At 41.5% G+C, this 24,064-nt stretch overlaps 1 protein-coding gene across 5 annotated transcripts in view; it reads right to left on the reverse strand.

Annotated features, from left to right (window-relative positions):
• The window catches only part of CD109 (CD109 molecule), a 151,496-nt gene that overhangs the window by 53,007 nt on the left and 74,425 nt on the right, over positions 1 to 24,064 (reverse strand). For all 5 annotated transcript variants that reach the window (XM_060030349.1, XM_060030351.1, XM_060030350.1 and 2 more), the window contains 10 exons: positions 21,574 to 21,613; positions 18,978 to 19,062; positions 12,363 to 12,459; positions 11,948 to 12,089; positions 11,151 to 11,260; positions 8,768 to 8,992; positions 7,848 to 7,949; positions 7,701 to 7,763; positions 6,081 to 6,257; positions 2,535 to 2,687 (listed from right to left, as the gene is read on the reverse strand). In XM_060030349.1, the coding sequence (XP_059886332.1) occupies positions 2,535 to 2,687; positions 6,081 to 6,257; positions 7,701 to 7,763; positions 7,848 to 7,949; positions 8,768 to 8,992; positions 11,151 to 11,260; positions 11,948 to 12,089; positions 12,363 to 12,459; positions 18,978 to 19,062; positions 21,574 to 21,613 (1,194 nt within the window). The remainder of the gene's footprint in view (positions 1 to 2,534; positions 2,688 to 6,080; positions 6,258 to 7,700; positions 7,764 to 7,847; positions 7,950 to 8,767; positions 8,993 to 11,150; positions 11,261 to 11,947; positions 12,090 to 12,362; positions 12,460 to 18,977; positions 19,063 to 21,573; positions 21,614 to 24,064) is intronic.

The raw sequence follows: 24,064 nt of genomic DNA on the forward strand, positions 1-24,064 counted from the left end.
TCAAAGATGACACAAACAGATGGAGAGATACACCATGTTGCTGGACTGGAAGAATAAATGTTGTGAAAATGACTATACTACCCAAAGCAATCTACAGATTCAATGCAATCCCTATCAAATTACCAATGGCATTTTTTGCAGAACTAGAACAAAAAATCTTAAAATTTGTATGGAGACACAAAAGACCCCAAATAGCCAAAGCAATCTTGAGGGGAAAAAAATGGAGCTGGATGGATCAGACTCCCTGAGTTCAGAATATACTATAAAGCTACACTAATGAACGCAATATGGTACTGGCACAAAAACGGAAATATAGATCAATGGAACAGCATAGAAAAGTCCAGAGGTAAACCCACGCACCTATGGTCAACTAATCTATGACAAAGGAGGTAAGGATATACAATGGAGAAAAGACAGTCTCTTCAATAAGTCGTGCTGGGAAAACTGGACAGCTACATGTAAAAGCATGAAATTAGAGCACTCCCTGACACCATACACAAAAATATACTCAAAATAGATTAAAGCCCTAAATGTAAGACCAGACACTATAAGACTCTTAGAGGAAAACATAGGAAGAACACTCTTTGACATAAGTCACAGCAAGACCTTTTTTGACCTACCTCCTAGAGTAACGGAAATATAAAATAAACAAATGGGACCTAATGAAACTTAAAAGATTTTGCACGGCAAAGGAAACTATAAACAAGATGAAAAGACAACCCTCAGAATGGGAGAAAATATTTGCAGATGAATCAGTGGACAAAGGATTAATCTCCAAAATATATAAACAGCTCATGTAGCTACATATTAAAAAAACAAACAACCCAATCAAAAAATGAGCAGAAGACCTAAATAGACAATTCTCCGAAGACGACATACAGATGGCCAAGAAGCACATGAAAAGCTGCTCAACATCACTAATCATTAGAGAATGCAAATCAAAACTACAATGAGGTATCACCTCACACCAGTTAGAATGGGCATCATCAGAAAATCTACAAACAACAAATGCTGGAGAGGGTGTGGAGAAAAGGGAACCCTCCCACAGTTGGTGGGAATGTAAATTGATATAGCCACTATGGAGAACAGTATGGAGGTTCCTAATAAACTGAAAATAGAATTACCATATGACCCAGCAATCCCACTCCTGGGCATATACCCAGAGAAAACAGTAATTCAAAAAGACACATGCTGGGAGGGAGACGCAAGAGGGAGGAGATATAGGGACATATGTATACATATAGCTGATTCACTTTGTAATACAGCAGAAACTAATACAACATTGTAAAGAAATTATACTCCAATAAAGATGTTAAAAAAAAAAGACACATGCACCCCAATGTTCATTGCAGCACTATTTACAATAGCCAGGTCATAGAAGCAACGTAAATGCCCATCGACAGACGAATGGATAAAGAAGATGTGGTACATGTATACAATGGAATATTAGCCACAAAAAGGAACAAAATTGGATCATTTGTAGAGACATGGATGGACCTAGAGACTGTCATACAGAGTTAAGTTAAAAGGAGAAAAACAAATGTCACATATTAACGCATATACGTGGAATCTAGAAAAATGGTACAGATGAACCGGTTTGCAAGGCAGAAATAGAGACACAGATGTAGAGAACAAACATGTGGACACCAAGGGGGGAAAGCGGGGGGTTGGGAGGGAGGGATGAATTGGGAGATTAGGATTGACATATATACACTAATATGTATAAAATAGATAACTAATAAGGACCTGTTGTATAAAAATAAAATGAAATTCAAAACAAAAGAGCTTACAAATAAAAATGAAATGACTAAGGAATAGGTGATTAGTTTATATAACACTAGATGTTCATATATTTCTTGGTTTGTACGTTTTCTGCAGGTTAACATGATTTTCCACTCCCTCAATATACTGCAAATTCCTGATTCAATGGGGACTGTAATTATTTATAACCACTATGTACAACCAAAATAGAAAGTACTTCATAATTACCTAAAGCTCTCTCCAATGTCATTCAGAATTGTGCAAGTCCATCTCCTAGTACTTTCTCAAGAGTCTTCAGTTAAAATACAGTATGAAAATGAGGGAAGACTCTAAGTGGCATTTCTCATGTAAGACAGCAAAGACACTTGACCACAATAGCCTCTTTCCAACATCAACAACTGGAATGCAGATCCTTTTCATTCAGAAGCTTTACTGATTACTGACTTATACTTGAAAAGGAACTAATGAAATTTCCTTTAGATACCTGAAGTAACACAAAGTTTCTTTTTTTTTTTTTTTTTTTTTGCGGTATGCGAGCCTTTCACTGTTGTGGCCTCTCCCGTCGCGGAGCACAGGCTCCGGACACGCAGGCTCAGCGGCCATGGCTCACGGGCCCAGCCACTCCGCGGCATGTGGGATCTTCCTGGACCGGGGCACGAACCTGTGTCCCCTGCATCGGCAGGCGGACTCTCAACCACTGCGCCACCAGGCAAGCCCCCACTTTTTTTCTCTTTTAATGTGTATTTTTGTAATGAAAAAATAGCTAAACTCACATTTTCCATTGTAATGTCGTTTGAGACATTCATCAGATTCACACTTTTGTCGACAGCTACAACCCCAACAATTGAGTTTGGCTGCGTCACAGTGATCCTAAGAGAGACTCTCTCAGATGGTTCAGCGCTGGCTTTGCTCCAAAACAGCTGTATCTAAGAAAGGGAGAAAACAGGATTGATACATTACACTTTTTCAAAGCATTTCTTACGTCTTACCAATAGCAGATCAATGACAAAATCTAGCAGATTCTACATGTGCCTTGGCCCGGGGACCATTCTAAAACCATACACGAGCCTTCTCCAGGGAAAGGAGTGAAAAGAAACCTCGGCCCCACAGTGTCCGCCAGTCATGGAACCTCTCACTGTGGCACAAATCAGAGTTTTCCTTCACTTCTCTACCCTTTCTCCGCCTCCCACCCCACAGCCGCCAGCCAGTGCTGAAGTGAAGACACTGTCTGGCGTACGTGAAGAGGGCCAGTATCCAAGAGGGGGGACAGGAAAGAGGAGAGAAATTGCCAGTGCCTGCACACTGGCCTCCTGGACTCAGAAGTGAGTGTGTGCAAGTAAGAGCCCCGGGGACTCCCAGAACTGGCTGGGCTGGGCAGGGGTGTCTTTCCCCAGGACGAGGCCATCAGACCAACACCAGTCAGGCCCCATGCTCTGTGCCTCCGTGGCTGCCTGAACTTCCTCTGTCATTACACTCAGCAAAGCACAGTCCTACCTGTACTTCTTAAAGAGCAACCATCCTCTCATCCCGGCTGAACCCAATGGCTTTGTTATAAGGCCTCTTCCTACTAGGAATGTTCATCTTGCCCAGCTCTGTTTCAACAATCCCTCGCCCCAGTGACTGTACCACCTGATCAAGATGGCCTTCATGTCCCCCTCAGCTTGCCTGAACTTTAGAAACAGGCTTCTTCCTGACATTAAGCACCTAATTTCCCTTTTCTTAAAAAATTTGCAATTGTTAATGTTTTCTCTGTCCCTTTGAGATGTAAATCTTCTCCCAGCTTCCAGGCAGTTTTACTAGCCGGAATGTCTCTCTCAAAGACCTGGGAGCCATCCTTTTGAAGTGTAATCATCAAGAAAGAGCCCTGATTGATCTCCCAGTCTCTGTAGATGAATAGAAGCCTAACTTATAAAGTCCAGTTACCAAACCAGATGGCCTAATCACGCTGACCAACCCCTCCCCCAGGGTCTTCCAGTACTTTTCCATTAACTCACACCAGTGCTTAAAAACCCTCCTGCCTTTTGTTTCAGTGGAGTTGAGTTCAGTCTCTCTCCCCTATTGCAAATGTCTTGAACAAAGTCTTCCTTGCCTGTTTAACTTGTCCGATGCCATCTTTCTTTCACGTGCCTCTTGAGCCATTGTATCTAGTTTACTCTTCTCCACTTATACCTTAAACAAGTTAAACAGAAAGAATACCTTTCCTTACCCCTTGTTTAAGGCAACTCACAGTTTGCATCATATGCAAACTTTGCACTTCTCATTCTTTTTTCTGCACGTCAGTGACCCCCTGGCTCCAACCTGCACTTCTGTGTGGATGATTTCTAAAACTACATCTCTTGCCCCTTCCACATCTCATTCATTTATTCCACAGTCATTACTGAACATCAACGAAGATTCATTAATATTCTTGTGTTGAAACATATTTTATTTCCAAATATGCAGTTTCTTTCAGAGTAAATGTGGTAAACATTATCATATAAAAATGGAAGACTTATCTTTGCAAACACAACTGAAAATAATTTCTTATCTCTCATATCTAAGAAATTTCTTGGAAGTGATTTATACAGTCTGCTTCCTCAAAGCCTTTACACAGCAACTTTTTTTAGAACCTGCTCTCACTTTCAGAGATGTGTGCCTCTATGTTTAAGCCTTACTCCTACTTTAAAATTCACCTTTCTCAGACAAATACTGTATGCTAACATATATATATGGAATTTAAGGAAAAAAATGTCATGAAGAACCTAGGGGTAAGACAGGAATAAAGACACAGACCTACTAGAGAATGGACTTGAGGATATGGGGAGGGGGAAGGGTGAGCTGTGACAAAGTGAGAGAGAGGCATGGACATATATACACTACCAAACGTAAGGTAGATAGTGGGAAGCAGCCGCATAGCACAGGGAGATCAGCTTGGTGCTTTGTGACCGCCTGGAGGGGTGGGATAGGGAGGGTGGGAGGGAGGGAGACGCAAGAGGGAAGAGATATGGGAACATATGTATATGTATAACTGATTCACTTTGGTATAAAGCAGAAACTAACACACCATTGTAAAGCAATTATACTCCAATAAAGATGTTAAAAAAAAAAATTCACCTTCCTCAGGGAATTAATGGAGTCACTAGAAGTCAAAAATTGTGCTCTGAAACTGACAGAATACAGCACTGTCTTTTAAAAAATTCTTTTTATAAGACAGAAAATAGAAGTTTGTATTATATTTTGACAGTCAAAGTTAGAGTTAACAGTTCTCTATAAAAAAGGCATGGATGACAACTGTTACTTCTTAAAATTTTAACAAATTCAGGGGGAAAATGCTACCAGAAGAACTGTATTCTGCAAATCACTACTTTAAAATAATGATTATTGGGGACTTCCCTGGTGGTGCAGTGGATAAGACTCTGCGCTCCCAATGCAGGGGGCGCGGGTTCGATCCCTGGTCAGGGAACTAGACCCCACATGCATGCTGCAACTAAGAGTTTGCATGCCACAACTAAAGAGCCCATGTGCTGCAACTAAGAAGCCAGTGAGTCACAACTAACGAGCCCTGGAGCTGCAACCAAGGAGCCCACCTGCCACAACTAAGACCCGGCGCAACCAAATAAATATTAAAAATAATAGTAATAATAATAATGATTATTTTGCTTCAGAGGTCCTGAGACGGCAGCAGCCTTTGGTGAGAACAATGGCTCATTTTAATATGTATGAGATAATTGAACTCCACCTGTCAATCTTGCAATCTGGTTACTTCTCAGAGTTGGGGCCAGGAGTGTTTCCTACACAAGCTACACACCTTAGGTTATAAAAATCACTGCTGTGTGTGGAGACAAAACTCCACAGAGATCTCCACACGCAAAGCAGCCAAGCTCATTGTAAATTTGTCCTGGGTTAGTTTCCAGACTGATGAAATGGATAAACCAAAGCCCAGCTCTCCTTCCACACATCAGTGCAGATGCCTCACTCCCTCCTACAACCCTCACTTCTCTCCCACACAAATAGCAACACCACATATATATTGCCATTGGAATTCCATGCCAGAGCAATATTGACTCCACCATTTGGGAAATCCTGAAAGAGTTTGGATTTGAATTAAAGTCTTAAAGCTAAGAACCATGACTTACAAAGAAGACGCACAGTGTCCAATAATTCCACAGGTGAAAACAGATACACAGTAATTAAATATGAAGAGGTTTAGCCACAGTTCTAGAAATGAATATAAATTTCTAACCAATTTGGTTTCATGACACTTTTCTAAAGAAATATTACATTTCTCAGACTTTACTAATATGAAGTTTTCTTTTAAACATCATTACCTTAAATCTTACCTTATTTTTAAAAACAAGCTGAACAGGAACTTTCAGAACATCATTTATAATTTCCCCATCATCTTCAATATAATACACAATGATACAGGCTTTTGGAGCCCAAGAATTTTCTGGTGTTAAGGAAAACGTTGTTGAATTTTGCTTGCCTACAGCCACTAACTGTCCCCTGGACACTACCTGAAAAGAAGAGTACATGAGTTTTATTTTATGCTAAAGCTAGTGAGAATCTCAATGACAGCTATGTTTATCATAATTTTAAGCATACATGCAAATTCTTGACTTAAAGCAACTTCAAATCCTTTTTGAACACACACACACAAAAGTAAACCTCCCTGACCACCACAGAGAGTACACGCTGGTAATTAGAAAAGAATAAGATAAAGCAACCGTGATTGAGCCAACAGCAGCCTGATGGTCAAGAATCTATTTCTGAGTGGAAGGACTGCAGAGCACCACTGAGAGAGCTAGATTAGCAAAACTACAATTTATGCGGAGCATTTTTATGTGTTTTTGTTTTCCTTATGTTTTATAATTTTCTATAATGAACATACGTGGCTTATCTCATAGAATTTTAAATTTTAAACATAATGCAAGATTTCATTATTCATCTTAAACTGGAAATGCAAATATGGGTGAAGAAAGAAAAAAAGAGTTTGATTTCAATATAAAAAGGACAGCTTAAAAAGGTGTGAGGCTGATTTGTAGCAACATGGATGGACCTAGTATGATAATATACTAAGTGAAGTAAGTCAGAAAGAGAAATTCAAATACCATGTGATATCACTTATATGTGGAATCTAAAATACGACACGAACTTATCTACAAAACAGAAACAGACTCACAGACACAGAGAACAGACTTGTGGTTGTCAGTGGGGAAGGTAGAGGAGGGATGAATTGGGATTAGCAGATGCAAACTATACATATATAGGATGGATAAACAACAATGTCCTACTATATATAGCACAGGGAACTATATTCAATGTCCTATAATAATCCATTGTGGTAAAGGAAAAAAATGTAAAATTTTGCAAAGTAAATTTATATATAACTTAGATATAAAAAACTCTGTAAGAGGGACTTCCCTGGTGGCACAGTGGTTAAGAATCCGCCTGCCAATCCAGGGGACACGGGTTCAAGCCCTTGTCCGGGAAGATCTCACATGCTGCGGAGCTACTAAGCCTGTGCGCCACAACCACTGAGCCTGCGCTCTACAGCCTGTGAGCCACAACTACTGAGCCTGTGTGCCACAACTACTGAAGCCTGCGCACCTAGAGCCCATGCTCTGCAACAAGAGAAGCCACCGCAATGAGAAGCCCACGCACCGCAACGAAGTGTAGCCCTTGCTCGCTGCAACTAGAGAAAGCCCACGCACAGCAACGAAGACCCAACGCAGCCAAAAATAAATAAATTTATAAAAGAAAAAAAAGAAAACTCTGTAAGAACGTATGTAAATATTACATATTGTGCATGTATAACATACAATACATTAAAATATAATAGTTTCTTTTAAGTGTGAGGCTGAATTTTAAAAATCAGTAAGTTCAGTTTCAAATTAAGGTAGACATTATTTCAGACAATTCTACAATAGATCATAAATTCAGATTCTGTAAGAGATTACCATATAGCTAAACTCCTTCAACTGCTTGTTGCCACTAAGCACCAACTCAAAAGGTGATCCCACCTAGAAAAAAAATATTTTAATTAATATATACATATCAGTGGCAAGACAGTCCAATTATAATTAACAAGTGATTGTAATCATTACCTTTATATTTTCATCTCTTGTTTTTAGCTGGATGTACGTTTTACTAGGAGACTTAAACATATCATGAACAGCCATGCTACTCACAGCATCAAGAAAAGAGGCCTAAAACAAAAGAAAAGGCAACCATAAAGTTTCATCTTTAGAAACACCTTGATAAAGGATGTTACCTGCTGGACAATCAGTGAAAGGCAAATTCACTTTCACTTTTCTTCACGCAGGAAACAATACATTCCCCAGACATTGCATCTTCATCATTTTACAGCTTATACTATAAAGAAGGTGATAGCTGTGAACGTGTAAAATGGTCTTCATCGTCATAATCTAAGAGGAAAAAAGTACGGACGGTCCTAACTTATTTCCAAAACAAAGGTGTATTATCAGGAAACACTGTGAGAAGAAAGAAAGAAATGGAAAAGGAATCCTTTCCCCCACAATACAGAACTCAACTATAAGCAAGAAATCATATCAGCTCACTCAGTCTACCACTGGTGAGAGAAAAACTCAGAGGCCACACTGACAGGGCTGAGTGACCACGAGAAAGGGAGCGGGAATGGTTGGGGGTCTCAGTCCAGCAAAGGAGTGTAAATGTAAAAAACATATTCCCCTTTGATCTCAGCTCCTGCCAAAACACCATTTCAAATGACTGAAAATCACCTAGACTGGGAGTTTGGGGGCTTCTCCGTCATATCTTCGGATCACTATTTTACTTTGCTCTTCAAAATGAATTTACAAGGAAGCATTCAGTCTAATTCTCAGCTACTGTCATTAAATCACTTTTTAACCCTTTCCCCCATTCTTTTAAAATAAAAATGTGTCCACTTCCCGTGTACCAAAGTGACCTCCCAACAGGCTGAGTGCCTACCACAAGATGACAATTTTAAGGTTGCTGAGGTAACATAATGATGGGAAACAGATGGTACCTTCAACTGTAGCTCGCTGGAATCATCCAGGATTGGGAATTCAATCTTGAAGATTCCATTTGGGGGGACAGTATGATTTACGATCTGGACAGCCCCTATTTCCTGATTTCTACCATCCCATCTGTTCCAGTACTCGGTATAGTTTCTCTGCGTCACCATCACGACTACATTATTTCTTCTTTCTTCAGGAGTCAGTTGATTGCCATCAGAACGGGTTACCTTCACCTAATTGTCAAAAGAAAACATTTTGAAATCAGGTAAACAAGAGAAGCAAAGGATTCAAGTTTAGTTGAATCCAGTTTCCATCTGTGCTGTTCCCATGAAACCGAACTCTCAAAAATCATCGGCAGCCCCCTAACTTCCAGGTTCAGTGGTCTCTCTGGGCGGCCTCCCCTCCCGTCTGGCTGTTATGCCTCCTTTGCCGTCCACGGCTCCACAATCACCTCTTTCACTGCATACCCCTCTTCCTACATCCTCTCGGTGTCCTTTTTTATCCCCCTTCCCTCTCCCTAAATGTGGGAATTTGTCAAAACCTCATTATCATTTACCCTCAAAGGTCTCAGCACTCCTGCTGCCATCCTGATCTGGCTCTGGAGCTCATACTCAACACCTCCAACCCCCTGCAGGAAATTTCTACTTGTACATCCCTGTCATCTCAAATTCAGTACATCTAAAGGTGAGAAACCGTCTCGCCTTTCCTATTTTTGCTAATCCCACAATTCCGTCAGACTTAACATCTCTGAATTTCCCTTCCCTCTTCTCACCTTCCAAATCCAACGCACACCAAGTCTTACATCTCTTACATGCTCTCCACCCAGAGTCAGCAGCGCAAGCCTCCTGCTGGCCTCGTGCCCGGGCTGCTGCCCCACTCCTGCACACAGACCCCACCAGTCCCCCTGGAACGTTGCTTTCGCCACACCTCTCCCACGTTCATAAGGTCCCAAGATCTTCACTGCTTAGAGCATGTGAGACACGGCGGACCCTCTGCAATCCCCAAGCTTCGCCTCCTGCTTTCTCTCTGACCTCTCCTGGACACAAGCTCTCTGCTGTCACTGCCCCGGTCCAGTCACTGTCACCTGAAGGCACCCTGGCTTGCCAGCCAAAGCTCTCGCCTTGTGTAGACGTCTCAGCTCATCTCGTTCCCCACCCACACTCCCAACACTGAAAATGCTGCAGATCTTGTAACAAATAACCTAAATCTTCTGCTTCTCCATAAAGCATCCCTGAGTGACCCCCATCCCTGTCCTACAGCCAGTTCCTCCTCCCGGAACTCTCTTTGTTTCCCTCTATTCATTTGCAAGTTACCATTTGCAGATTCCTGGGGGTTTTCTTAACTACCTTTTCAAACTGTCTAAATTATAAGATTATTAAAATCAGAAGCTATCTAAAACTTTTTTTTCTCACTAGATCACTGGTTTATTGTAAAAAGATATTGAGCGAGATGGAAGAGATGTTTAGGGCAAGGTATCAGGACAGGACCCTCTCTGAGCGCATCCCTGCCCCCCCAAATCTCCACATAGCCACCAACCTAGAAACTCTAAAACTTCTCTTGATCTATTCAACAAGAAGTGACCCTCCTTTCTTTAAAGCAGGGGCCAGAGACTATGACAGGCAGGGAGGCCAAATCCAGTCTCTTTGGAAGGAAGTTTTTATTGGAACGTGACCACCCTGGCTTGGTTACCAAGGGGCTGTGGCCGCTTTCATGCTACAACGTCAGAGTCACACAGTTGTGACTGAGACCATATGGCCCTCAAAGCTAAAAATATATACTATCTAGCCCTTTGCAGACAAAGTTTGCCAACACCTGTTTTAAATCCCTACAGGAATGTGTTCATGACACTGATTTATCCTGCCTTGAATTACAGTTATGTGTATATTTTCTTGTCACCATCACAAACACTGTGACTCCAGGGTAGAGACTGGGTCCTTCTTAGGTCTGTAAGCCCCATTTATTGACTCAGTCAATAAATGTTAATTCAGTATTCTCTCAAAAAATTGAGTAGATTAGTTGATACTTTTTAATGCTACATCTTTGCTAGGATTAAAATCAGTCATTATAAAAATCAAATTGAAATTGAAATTTTTTGACTACCATCTAATTCCTTCAATTAATTTATAAAAACTTCAATGTTGCAATTCAAATCTAACTTGAATTACTTATTAAATATATTTTGAGGAAAAATTTTTTGGAAACTACTTTTTTAAATAAATTAGATAAAGGTCATTTGGAAACAATTCTGTGTGCCTCATATATCTAAAGGGGAAAAGTAATCTACCTACCTTGGGCTTAAATTTTTTGAAAAGCATTGAAAGTACTATTTCCCATTCTGTTTCACTAAACTGAACTTACTGCTTTAGACAATTAATAAATATGCCAACTTACAGTGGCTGTGAAGTTGAGAGATGGCTTTAAGACAGTAGCATAATCAAAAAATTCAATGATGTAATCGTGTTGCTTGAAAAATACATTGGAGCTTGCATTTCTTGAGATACCTGTTTTGGAAATTGCACCATTTAGAAAGTAAAAGTAATATATTACCAACAGCTTCTATCCACCAAATCTCTCCACCTGAGCTACTTCCCAAAGGGGTTAGGATATCAGGACACAGAAGGCTCTTTGGCTTGGCCACAAAGAGGACCGTACATGTCCTCTGTGGATCCCTTCTGAGCACCATTAGTGTCCCCCAATCAACGACATGTGCACCAGAGATCAGGCCACTGACACAATAGTCTTTTTGCACTTTCGGGGACTGGTGAAAGCCATTAAAAAGTAGCAACCGAAAGATCCAAGTAATTAACCTTTATTTTATTATTAAAAGAGAAAACTGTCTAGGAGCAGGTGAGATTTCAGAAGATGTTATTTTAAAAAAAAAAAAAAGGAGGATGGTTAGTCAGCTGAAAAGGTAGGCCTTCCATGTAGTTTTCAGTTTGAAAAAAAAAATAGAGATGGAAAAAATTATAAATACCTATCACAGGTGGTTGAGGTACATCCTTTCAAAGAAAATAAGGTTCCCCTTCATTACGAAAACATTCTGCAAGTTAGACTAATAGTCATGACAATCTCAGCATTAACTAGCATCCTTAGGCAACAGTGCCCTCAAATGAACGTACCGATTATAATAAGAGATGACAGAGCAGCGCAACAGAAATAGCTTTACCTTCACTTCAAAGTCTACAAACCTGTAAGTGATTCTGTCACTGTGGCTAAAATTTCTACCGGCCCAGGAGAAGACAGATTCATGTGTTCAGAAAGGCCATCCGAAAAATCCATTACCTTTTTCATCTCTTCATCGTTAAAAGAGAAGTTTGCAGATCCATTTATCTGTTTTGTTAAAAAATGTTTCAATGTCATTCTTCACTTTAGCACTTCAAATTTTAGAAATAAAACCCAAACTAAGTCACAACGATACAATGGTTCTATTTCTACTTTAATCATTTTTTTAAAAAAGGGTAAATTCTCATTTGTTCAATGATAGAAAGCTCTTGATTTTCTTATGCTCAACTTTTGGTTAATTCAGTATAAAATCTGATTTCTAGAGAAAGTACACTTACAGTTTTTCCCCATTACAAGTTATAAGATATCTGCAAAAGTTACCTTAAATGTTTTTGTAATATTTTTCTTCACGCCCCAAAAGGATAAAGGTAAAAATGTAAGTGTTAGGTCTCCTTTCACTGGCTTCCCATATGTATACCTGAAAAATAATACACGAGGCCTAACTTAAAAGAATTATATTAAAAACATACTCTTACTACAAATTTCTAAAACTAAAACATAGCTAGGAATGTGCTTAATAAATGGTGATCCTTGATATTAAGTCTCCAAAATGAGAAGACTTTTAACTACAATACCTCAAAAACAGTTCATAATACCCACTTTACCCAGCCTCTGGAGACTCCAGAGAAAATCTGATCGTAATTGGAAGTGACAGTTTCCCATCAAAAGATTTTTAAAAGGTTATGAAAATCTTTTATTCTTAGAAATCTGGACTGGCCCATTAACTGCATGCCCAGGAGACACTGTAGCTTTTGAATATTTTTAAATGTTAGTTGAAATTGCATTCGCCGTGGTGAATTTTATTTATTTTAATGAGGTGGGAATAGTGAGCAGACGTTCACATCAAAGCTAATAAACAAATGCAGATTTTTATTCATCTCAGTTAAAGATTTCAAAACTAGAATGAGCGTGTTAAACTTGTTCTCCAGGAAATTTCCAGTAATCTTCTGCACATTAACTAGGCCTTCATGGGACAGATGGCTACTAGCAAAAGTAACCAAAATCGTTATCATCTACTCACAGAGATGACCATAATAGCTAATACAAATAAATATTTAAAATCATATCTATAACTTAACAACAACCATCCAAGTGATAAGACAACAGAATTCATCTCTCAAAGTACACCCAAAGAACAACTGGATTTCAAGTCCTACTCTTTACCCCCAATTCCATGACAAGACCAAAACTATTGCCCATACACCTTAATTTGATTGTGTATAGAGGACTCTGCTTTGCTACACACAGCTTGAAACTGAAATCTTAAGAGTTACGTTGCTTATCCATTTGTTCTTTCAATAAGCATTTTTTGGAAGCCCACTCCATGACTGGCACTGTGCTAGGCACCCAGGTGCGGTAGTAACCACGACACAGACACAACCTCAAAAGGGTGGAATAGCCATGTTTTTAGTGCTTTGAGAGCTATAAGGATAGAGGGTTAGGGGCAAGCAGCCACGCCTTGAAATTGCCTATGTAAAGGTCTCTTCATCAGAAAAAGCATTCTGCATTCTTGGAAGCACAGGTAAGATCTGGGAGGAGACTTTGGGAGGGTAGATGAGGGGCTGGGTGAGGTGTTTCAAAAGACATGAAGCTAGAAAAGAACTCTGTAAGATACACTAACAATTTTGAACTTCACCCTCGAGGCAATGGTCTGAAAGAAGAAGGCAGAAGGGGGTGTGGGGGGGGCGGTTAGGATGAGGTGAAGAAAGAGAGAAGGCGGAGAAGGCCAACAAGAAGAGGAAACAACAAGACGTCTGGATCCAAAGTAGAGGGAAGATTGGATGTGGTAAAAATAGAGGCAGGAAAAAGTTTTAAGAAACTGCAACCGTAGCTGAAGAGGTGACATTCCTGAATCAAGGAGGTGGCGGTGGAGAAAGGTAGATGGATTATTTGAGAGATATTAAGGAGAGAGACCCAACAGCACTGGAGGTTGACCGGCTATGGGGATTGAGGGAGTCAGACAAGCACAGCTGACTTCAGCTAAAGAGAGGGTGCTGCAGTCCACCCAAGAGAGGGATGCAGAGAACCAGGTTTGGGGAAGACGACTGATTAAAATATCTGTGGGATATCCAGTGGGCAGCGAGACATGGAGATCTGACTGTCAAGCTAGAAATGTGGGCTGGCGATACGGATTTAGGTTTCATCAAATTATAAACAGCAGAAGCCCTGGCCATGGAGAAGAAAACTCCGAGTAAATGTGTAAAAAGAGAAAAGAGAGCCAAAGATGGAACTCTAAGGAGCAAGAATGTTTACAATGTGATCAGAAGAGAGTTGTCTGCAAAGAGTCTCAAAGGAGCAGACTAAGGGAAAGGAGAAAAACCAGAAAGGAAATGGGAGAGGACAGCAATGTCCGATGCTGCAAAGGGAGAAAAAAGTTGTAAAAGCCTAAGAAAGTACACACAAGGCGAGGCAAGAAGGAGGTCTTTGTGCCGTGGTGAAAGCAGTTTCCATATCACGGTGAGCGAGAAAGGAAGAACGCAGGGGGCTAAAGAACGAACAGGATGTGAAGAAGTGTTTCAAGGCAGCTCCAACTCTTCAAAGAGGTGAGAGACAGGGCAGCAGCTAGGAGGAGGCATGAAGGTCAGGGAGGGCTCGTTTCCTTTAATGACAGAAACGTTTGAATGCAGAGATAAACAGCAAAAGGTTAAAGATACCAAATGGAAGAAATCAAGACCCAGGTGAGAGGGGAAGTGGGCCTGGGATTCTCCCGACAGAAGAGTGAATCCAAGGCCCAAATGGAAGGATCAGCCTGAAGGGAGGAGAGACACAGACAGACCCTCACCATCATCACTTCTATCTTTTCCAGGACACGGTGTTTATAGAATAGGTCTCTACAGATCTTTAGAGACTGATAAAAGACCTTGCTAGTCAAAAGATTTCCTGAATCTGTTGCAAAGTTGTAAATTATATCCACAATCTGAATAAAAAAAGACCCTCCTGGGACTTCCCTGGTGGCGCAGTGGTTGAGAGTCCGCCTGCCGATGCAGGGGACACGGGTTCGTGCCCCGGTCCGGGAGGATCCCACATGCCGCGGAGCGGCTGGGCCCGTGAGCCATGGCCGCTGCGCCTGCGCGTCCGGAGCCTGTGCTCCACAATGGGAGAGGCCACACCGGTGAGAGGCCCGCGTACCGCAAAAAAAAAAAAGACCCTCCTGAAATGCACTGATAGGCCCAGAACTCATGAACGCTGGGGTGGAGGAGGCCTCTGGGGAAAGGGCCTCGGTCCTGTCGGGTTCTGCTCATCTGAATTCACACACAAGATCTGCGCGGCCCTGGGACAGAACCGCCTTACTTTGCTCCCAAAGCAGACATCATCCCTAGGCAACTGAAACCTGAAGGAAGAAGATTTAATAGGAAGGAAATACTCGGAACGGACTACAGGCAGACCTCGTTTTATTGTGCTTTGCACAGTAAACACACAGATACTGTGTTTTTTACAAATTGAAGGTTTGTGGCAATCTTGCAATGAGCAAGTCTATTGATGCCCTTTTTCCAAGAGCATTTGCTCACTTCATGTCTCTGTAACCCATTTTGGTAATTCTCACAATATTTCAAGTTTTTTCATTACTATTATATTTGCTGTGGTGATCTGTGATCAGCAATCTTTGAGTTTACTATTGCAAAAAAAATTACAGTTCACTAAAGGCTCAGATGGTGGTGAGCCTTTTTTAGGAATAAAGTATTTTCTAATCATTGTAGGTACATTGGTTTTTTTAGACATAACGCTAATGAAGCCGAGCAGGACCCTGTGGGATTCCTGGGCACAAAAGCCTTTCTGTGTTGCCTTCACTGAGTTCCAAAGGACAGGTTCAAACAGTCGCTAATCAGGGAAGGGAGGGGATGCAGAGACAAGGGAGGAGCGGTCAGGAAACAGTAGTGCAGCCTTGGGGCAGGGTCCTGGTTCCCCAGCAAAGGATACACATAACAGTATCTTTGAGCTCTTCTGCAGAACTCAAACCCCCAGCAAATGGAAGATGTTAAGTCCTCGATGAAGCACGCTTCATTCCAGAGAAGGTCACGGTTCGTCCATCATCACCTGATGCCAGATGATCCCTGCATTGAAGGAAGGCAAGCCCTGCATGCCCCCTGGTCCTTTTCAGCAACCCCGCCCCTTGACTATGAAACTCCTCACCAACGCCCCTGGGTTCGGACACACAGTTCTGAGGGCCCACTGTGACCCCCTTTGCCTGGCAAAGGAATAAAGCTATCCTTTTTTACTTCACCCATAACTCTGTCTCCGAGAATTAATTCGGTGTCGGGGCCCAGAGGCCGGATTCGGCCTTACTATTGCACACTTAATAGACTACAATCTAGAATAAAATAACTTCTATACACATCGGGAAACCGAAAAAACTTCACGTGACTCTCTTTACTGCAATATTTTCTTTATGGCGGTGGCCTGGGACTGAACCCACAATCTCCAAGGTGTGCCTGTACTATGAGAACTAGCCATGTCTGAGAACTTTAATTGGCAACAATTGTCTCACTACCTAGAACAGACAAACCAAACGCTAAGATGGGCTTTCTGATGTGTCTAGGCTAACGTCCCCAGTCACTTAATCAAACACTCTAGGTGTCAAGGTGAAGGTATTTCATAGGTGTGATTAAAGTCTATAGTCGGTTGATTTTAAGTAGAGGAGATTATCCTAGATCATCTGATCAGCCTGATCTAATCAGTTGAAAAGCCTTAATGCAGAGCTGAGAATTCCCTAAAGAGGAAGAAATTCTGCCTGTGAACAGAAACGTCAGCCCGTACCTGACAGCTCTAGCTGCCCTTCCTGACAACCTGCCTAACAGATTTTGGATTTCCCTAGTTAGTCCCCCCAGTCAAATAAGCCAACTCCTTGCAGTAAATCTCTTAATATATGCCTCCTGCTGCTTCTACTTCTCTGGCTATAGCTCGACTGATACACATACTAAAGAAAATGATGAGAACACAACCTGTTGAGCCCTAAAGAACTGCCTGGGGACCGTCACAATTGCCATGTCATCCTCAGCCATTAGCATCTCAAAGGGGCTCCACAAAGGAGAATCAGGATGAAACTGCCGGGTTGGTGGGAAGAGGCTGTCAATGTTGTTGCTTCAGGGGATCCACACCCCCTGAAAATGGACAATAAATTTCCTAGAGAGTTACCAGAGTTTAAGAACCACTGTTTTAACTGGTTGTGCTAAATCCCTGGCACACCCCTGAAAACTAAAAACAGAAAAAAGAAGGTATCCACTTTCAACCTAATCCATGTGGACATTGATGGCTTATGCGGATTTGAAGTCACTAAGTTTTATAAGCGTTAGTCAAAGACCTCAAAATAAAACGCAGACAGAATGCTTGACCTTCAGCTAAGATCAAGGGCAGGAAAATAATTATGACAAAGCGGGCATTTATGTCTTTTCCAAACCATAAATTCAGCCACAGAACTCAAATTCACATTGTAAGCTGAACTAACTTGGTATACAAATGGTAGACACATTTTTGCCTTTACGTCACATGGGTGTCACATGATTTGTTTGCCAAAAGAATCTAAAGCAGGAGTCCTCAGACGTTTTTGTGCGTGGACTCACTGCCCATCGACCGCCACTGCCACAAACCCTCACCAGGAGAGGAATATTGCGATGAGTGGTGAGATGGGGTCCAGTGTTTACCAGCTATTACAAATAAATTCTGAAGCTAAATACATTTCACAAACCAAAGTACAGATATTGACACATCAAAAATAAATGCTACAGGGCTTCCCTGGTGGCGCAGTGGTTGAGAGGCCGCCTGCCGATGCAGGGGACACGGGTTCGTGCCCCGGGCCGGGAGGATCCCACATGCCACGGAGCGGCTGGGCCCGTGTGCCATGGCCGCTGAGCCTGCGCGTCCGGAGCCTGTGCTCCGCGACGGGAGAGGCCACGACAGTGAGAGGCCCGCGTACCACAAAAAAAAATAAATAAATAGATTTTAAAAAATAAATGCTACAAGACACACCCATCCTGGGGAAGGAAAGGCAAGCACCTCTCCATAAGGGCTGCGGAGGTCACGGGGAGTGTGCTGAGGTTTACTGGGGCCCACAGCAAGACATTCTCTGGTTGGAAGAGGCGCAAGTGACACCAAGGAGGGACAGCTGAGCAGGGAAAGGGCACCGCGATGCTCCATCAGGTCCTGTCCCCTTAGAGGATTAAGTCAGCACCCAGCCTCAGGCTGCTCTCCTGAGGAGGCCTACTCCAGGCCAACTCCAACCCACTGACAGGTCCCGGCCAAGGAGGGACGTGCGTCACAGGTGTCACCACATCCAAGTCCTCGCAAACCCCGGGGGATGGGGAGGGACAAAATATTTTTTTAAAAATTTAAAATGCTACAAGAAATCGGTCCTGGAATTACTTGAGGGCACTCCCAGCCTGTACGTTTGAGAGCCAGTGGTCTGGGACTCTGAAGACGCTTTTTGCCTCAGCAAAACAAAATGCTGTGATGCTCGAGCCATTGGATCAAAATCATGAAAGCCACTAGACGGCAGTTACACGGGGCGGGGCTGGAAGTCCCCTGTGTCCAAATGCTGAAACGGATGATGAAGGTGGATCACTGACTCATCTGTGAATTGCAATAAGGCAACCAAAGCCCTCCCCCAAGTCTCAACCTCCATTAGAGACAGCTGAATGAGGACTAAATAAAGCTTTTCTTCAATCTGGCACATGTATCAGGTAAATCCCTTGACTAGCCTTAGAAAGACACTAGCCTGTGGGGAATATTTTAGGACTGGATCAGCCTGGAAGCAGAGACATGGGTGCAGAGACCTGGGCAGACATGTTCCGTGCTTAATTATTTATTATAAACATTTGTTTCCTGCCCATTGGGGTATTTTAATAAGCAACACATTGTGCTAATGTTCTGGAGTATATAATGAGCTCTTTGTCATACAGTTTCGGAACAGTTTAAGGTCATAGAAAGCAATATGATACTTACTTTGCTGTGACGGTACCATTTAAACTCACAGAATTTAAAGAACAGTATAATGGTGTCTGCAAAGTGACTTCAAATTTCGGTAATACTGGAAAAGAAAAGCAAGGATATTTTAAACAATCCACTTACCTCTCATTTTACAACTTAACAAACTAGAGAACAGAACTGCTCTAAAGGAGTTGATAAATGGTACCATTTGCACTTAGATTCGCTCGGCTCTGAGTACACATTAACACAGAGATAAAAGTACTTCATTCCACTCAAAATCAGAAACCCTACAAGGCTGGTAACTAGACAGCGATGGGGACGGGGGAATTGCTATGGACACTCGGGCCTGTGAAACCTCCCACCGGTAGAATCTAAACTGTATCCACATGCAAAGCCATCTGAGTGCTAGCAGGCCAGGGTTTTCACTCACCTGTCACCCACCAGTGTGCACTTACTGCTTGTTAAAATACTTCCATATCACTCGGTAAATAGCTACTTCTGAGCAGCCCCTTCCCTAGGACTTTTTTCCAATTTGGTTACGAAAAGCACATCCCGAGACCCTAAGACTCCTTTTTCTTCAGGGTGACACACATGCAGTCACGGAGAATCCACGTCCTTTGAGACCATCAAAGGTAAATGTGGTGACAGCCTAACGCGATGGATTACTACGAAGTTGTGTCCTAGGATTTCTAGTTAATAACTAAGATAGGGCTACAAAGTAATGATGCTTTTCTTGTGCAACAGGTACTGGTTCCTGAAGGTAACCCTAAAATTAGAAACCCCTACTTTGGTTGGCTTTATACAATGAGGCTATGAAATATTTTATAAATAGTAATATTATTTAATATAAAGCACCTCACTGGAGTAAAAAAAAATTTCATTTCCTTCCAATCTATAGAAATATTCCTCTTCTCTAACTTCACTGACCCATGAAATAGATCCATCTCATAACAGCGCATCTCACCATTCAATTAACGCAAGAGAAGAATCAAGACGACCAATAAGTCAGCAGAACAGGACAGACCTCCAGCTCCAGGCGAAAGACCCTTGGAGTGCCAAGATGCTCTGAGGCCCGAGACCACTCCAGGACTCTGACCCTCCTCCAAGGTCCTGGCCACTCAGAGGTAGAATTTTCTTAGACCAAGGAAATTAAAATGTCCCCTCCTCAAACATCACAGGTTGGCAATCAATTGCCCCTCCACTACATACCCCCTTCAACAACATACAGCCACCCAGCACCGCCTCTGCATGAAATAAAAACAGCCTATAGAAGCCTCAGCCACCTCTGATTTATTCCTCTAGATGGGGGCTGTCCAAAAGAAACAAGATCTGAGCCACATGGTGTAGTTTTAAATTTCTAGTAGCCACATTTAAAAAGGAAAAAGAAGCAGGTGAAATTAATTTTTGTAGTATTTTTACCTAAAGCCATATATCTAAAAGATTATCATTTCAATATGTAATCAATATAAATAATTATTATTAATGAGCTATTTTTCTTTCTTTTTTTATACCGTCTTCAAAATTTGGCATTCTACATGCTTAGAGCACATCTCCATTTAGACCAGCCACGTTTCAAGCGTTCAGCAGCCAACATGGTGAGTGACCCCTGAACCGGACAACACAGCTCCAGATCGGGAGTCAGTAAACAATGACCAGCACGAGCTAAGAACGGGTTTTGCATTTCCAATTGGTTGGAAACAATCAAAGGAAGACTGTTTCACGACATGGGAAAATTATATGAAATCCAAATTTCCACGTCCATAAATAAAACTGCATTGGATCACAACCACTTTCACTTACACATTGTCTATGGCTGCTTCGTGCTACAACCGCAAAGGTCAGTAGTTAAGACAGAGCCGTGTGGCCCACAGAGCATAAAGCTTTACTATCTGGCAATTAACAGGAAAAAGCTCTGCTGCTCCCCGTTCTAGGTGATCATGAGGCTGAGCTGTGACAGTGCTGTATGGGATTCATGGACCAGAGCCACGAAGGGGCAAGCAAACGACTTTCCAGAATTTCTACTGCCTGAATGAGACACAATCTCAAAAAGTAACACAAATCAGATGAAAAAGCTTGTGTGCAACCTCAAAACAGCTGTTCAAAGTACAACTAATTGTGGGGTCCTATGCCTTCACTCTCCGATTTCCTTCCTCTCCATCCACCAACAAAACACTTGGGTCGCACGTTGCTTACATCTACGTGTTTCCAAATGCGATATTACAAATGGGGCACCTGCAGGAAGAGGATTTACCCAAGTTAAACCCTGTCTTCACCAGTGCTGACCAAGTGAAAGATATGGGAAATGACTGTGGTTACGCTTTAAAAAAAAACACCATACAAAATTTTAAATATGTTATGATCACAACAAAGTAGAAGAACAGAATAACTATACATACAAAGAGCAGGATAATGGGACTACGGCCAATCTTATTCCTACTTTACTCTTTATAAAGAAAAATGTTCAGACCTATAGGAAATACTAGGATTTTACCTGGTAAAAATCCACTGGGATTTTTACTTTAAATAATACATCTCTTAGAAATTTCTCTTATCTATCTCTGTGGAAAGTAATAAATGTGTTTTCCATCAAAATAAGTTGAAGAACTCTTACCATATTCTGAAACCTGAAATGACTGATAATATGTCTGGTCCTATTGGGAAGAAGAAGAAAAAGACAAGAAAGTATATGAGTTCTTATTTAATTACTTTGCTTGCTTGTTTACCTCACAAAAACATTTAGAAAACATTTTTAATTACATTTATAATTATTTAACGAACGACACAATTTATTTTAACTTTGTAGAAGTTTATTTTCAGTTATCTGCAACATGCAGTCTGTGAATTTCATGAGTTTTTCTTAACAATCCACTAACATAACAAGGTGACCTGTCTCTTTAATTCACTGCAGGTCATTGAAACAAACCGCTTAACCTGACTTCCCTCATTTGTGAAATGAGAACAAGATTAAATTAGATAATTTAGGAATTTATCAAGCAAGGGGAGCACATGTCAAACTAACAGGAAATGACTTCAAATTTGGTTTGTCTATCCCTATCAAAGCAAACCAATGAAGAATATATAAAATAGTCAAGAATGCAAAATCATCATGGACCAACACCCTTTATCTTCCTAATTCCTTGAAGTATTTTCTACTGTAACCCTTAAATCAGTACACTTTACCCTATTTTTTTTTTTTTTTTTTTTTGTAGTACGCGGGCCTCTCACTGTTGTGGCCTCTCCCGTTGCAGAGCACAGGCTCCGGACGCGCAGGCTCAGCGGCCATGGCTCACGGGCCCAGCCGCTCTGCAGCATGTGGGATCCTCCCAGACCGGGGCACGAACCCGCGCCCCCCGCATAGGCAGGCGGACTCTCAACCAGTGAGCCACCAGGGAAGCCCACTCTACCCTATTTTAACAGATACTGTTAATTATTTCCTTTTCCAGTGTCAACAAGAAAACGTGTGGCCTAGAATATCTTTTTTTCTCCAACTCCTCATATTTCTAATTCTCCGTTCCTAATCATACGTAACACATTAAATAGAACCACTTCAAGATAGCTAAGAAATTCCACCAATGAAATGTGTATTCCAATTCTGATTCCCTAAGTTTATCAAAGCAAATACACAGATGCAGCTACAAGATATTGGCTTTTTTTTTAAAATCATACTTGTTTAACCTAAAGTAACTGTACGTCACCTAAACTAACATGATAGTATAAATCAACTATACCTCAATAAAAAGTAAATAAAATTTTAATAAATAAACTGTACACCAGCAAACTATTTTTTAATTCTAAAAGAAGGATACAGTTCATTTCAAAGTATAAGACAAATATAACTACTTATATGCCAACAAAATAATTGTCTAAAACCTGGCTTCAGTGTTGGCATTTAAAGTAGATCCCAAAGTATTGGCCCAAACCATCAAGCGCCTCCTTGGGACTTCCCTGGTGGCCCAGGTTCGATCCCTGGTCAGGGAACTAGATCCCACATGAATGCCACAACTAAGGAGCCCACCTGCCACAACTAAGACCCGGTGCAACCAAGTAAATAAATAATAATTATAAAAATAAAAAATAAAATAAATAAAGTAGATCCCAAAGAAACTGTGTTGATCAGTCTTTAAGAATCTCCACATTTGTCACTTCTATCTTAAAGTGTTTTCATGTCATAGAAAGGAATGTTATAAATTACATGTCTTTGATTCATTTATAAGTTCTGATTTGTCATCCTCAAAAACTAAATCAAGAAGGCAATCTACCTTTAATACCTGTTTTTCTGATAACATAAGAATTCTAGTCGTGGGACTTCCCTGGTGGTCCAGTGGTTAAGAATCTGCCTTCCAATGCAGGGGACGCAGGTTCAGTCCCTGGTCGGGGAGCTAAGATCCCACATGCCACAGGGCAAGTAAGCCCATGCACCGCAACTACTGAGCCTGCGTGCTCTGGAGCCCACGCATGACAACAAAAAGATGCCGCAACTAAGACCCGACGCAACCCAATGAATAAATACATAAGAATAAAATAAATATTAAAAAAAGAATTCTAGTCTTTAAATTACTTTTTGCTTTACAAGTGAGGTAAAGCACAGGTAAGGCTGTGGAATAAGCAATTTAACAACGATGATGTCTGTTCCTCAAGTTAAGTTCATATAGCAAACACCAAGTGAGTACTACATGTAAAACACCACGTGAGGCTCTGTAAAGGTTAATTACAGTTCTCAGCATCAGAAGTTCAGTCTAGAGAGGGAGCAGACACAGTCCAGTGCAAACCTGCAAGGCTGACAGTGCCCTGGAGTTTCATGCACTGTGCTCCTTCTCTCACTCTCCCCTATACTTGACTTACACACACTTCCACCTCTGCCCATCTTCCAAGACTTGGCTCAAATATTACTGCTTCTCTGGATCCCCAATTTAAAAGTAATCTCTATGCCTCCATGCACTTTCGTCCTCCTTTCTTTGTCACTTTTCACCCTGTATCCTGAATATTTAGGTACATGGCTTATCTTGCTTCAAGTTCTTTGAGAGCCAGGTCCATGTTACACCGTGGTTTTATCCTTCATAGTTTATCCCTTGAGTTGCCAACCTAACAGACTGCCTGATACC

Source organism: Delphinus delphis, chromosome 14, assembly GCF_949987515.2.
Source record: "Delphinus delphis chromosome 14, mDelDel1.2, whole genome shotgun sequence".
Classification (NCBI taxonomy): Eukaryota; Metazoa; Chordata; class Mammalia; order Artiodactyla; family Delphinidae; genus Delphinus; species Delphinus delphis.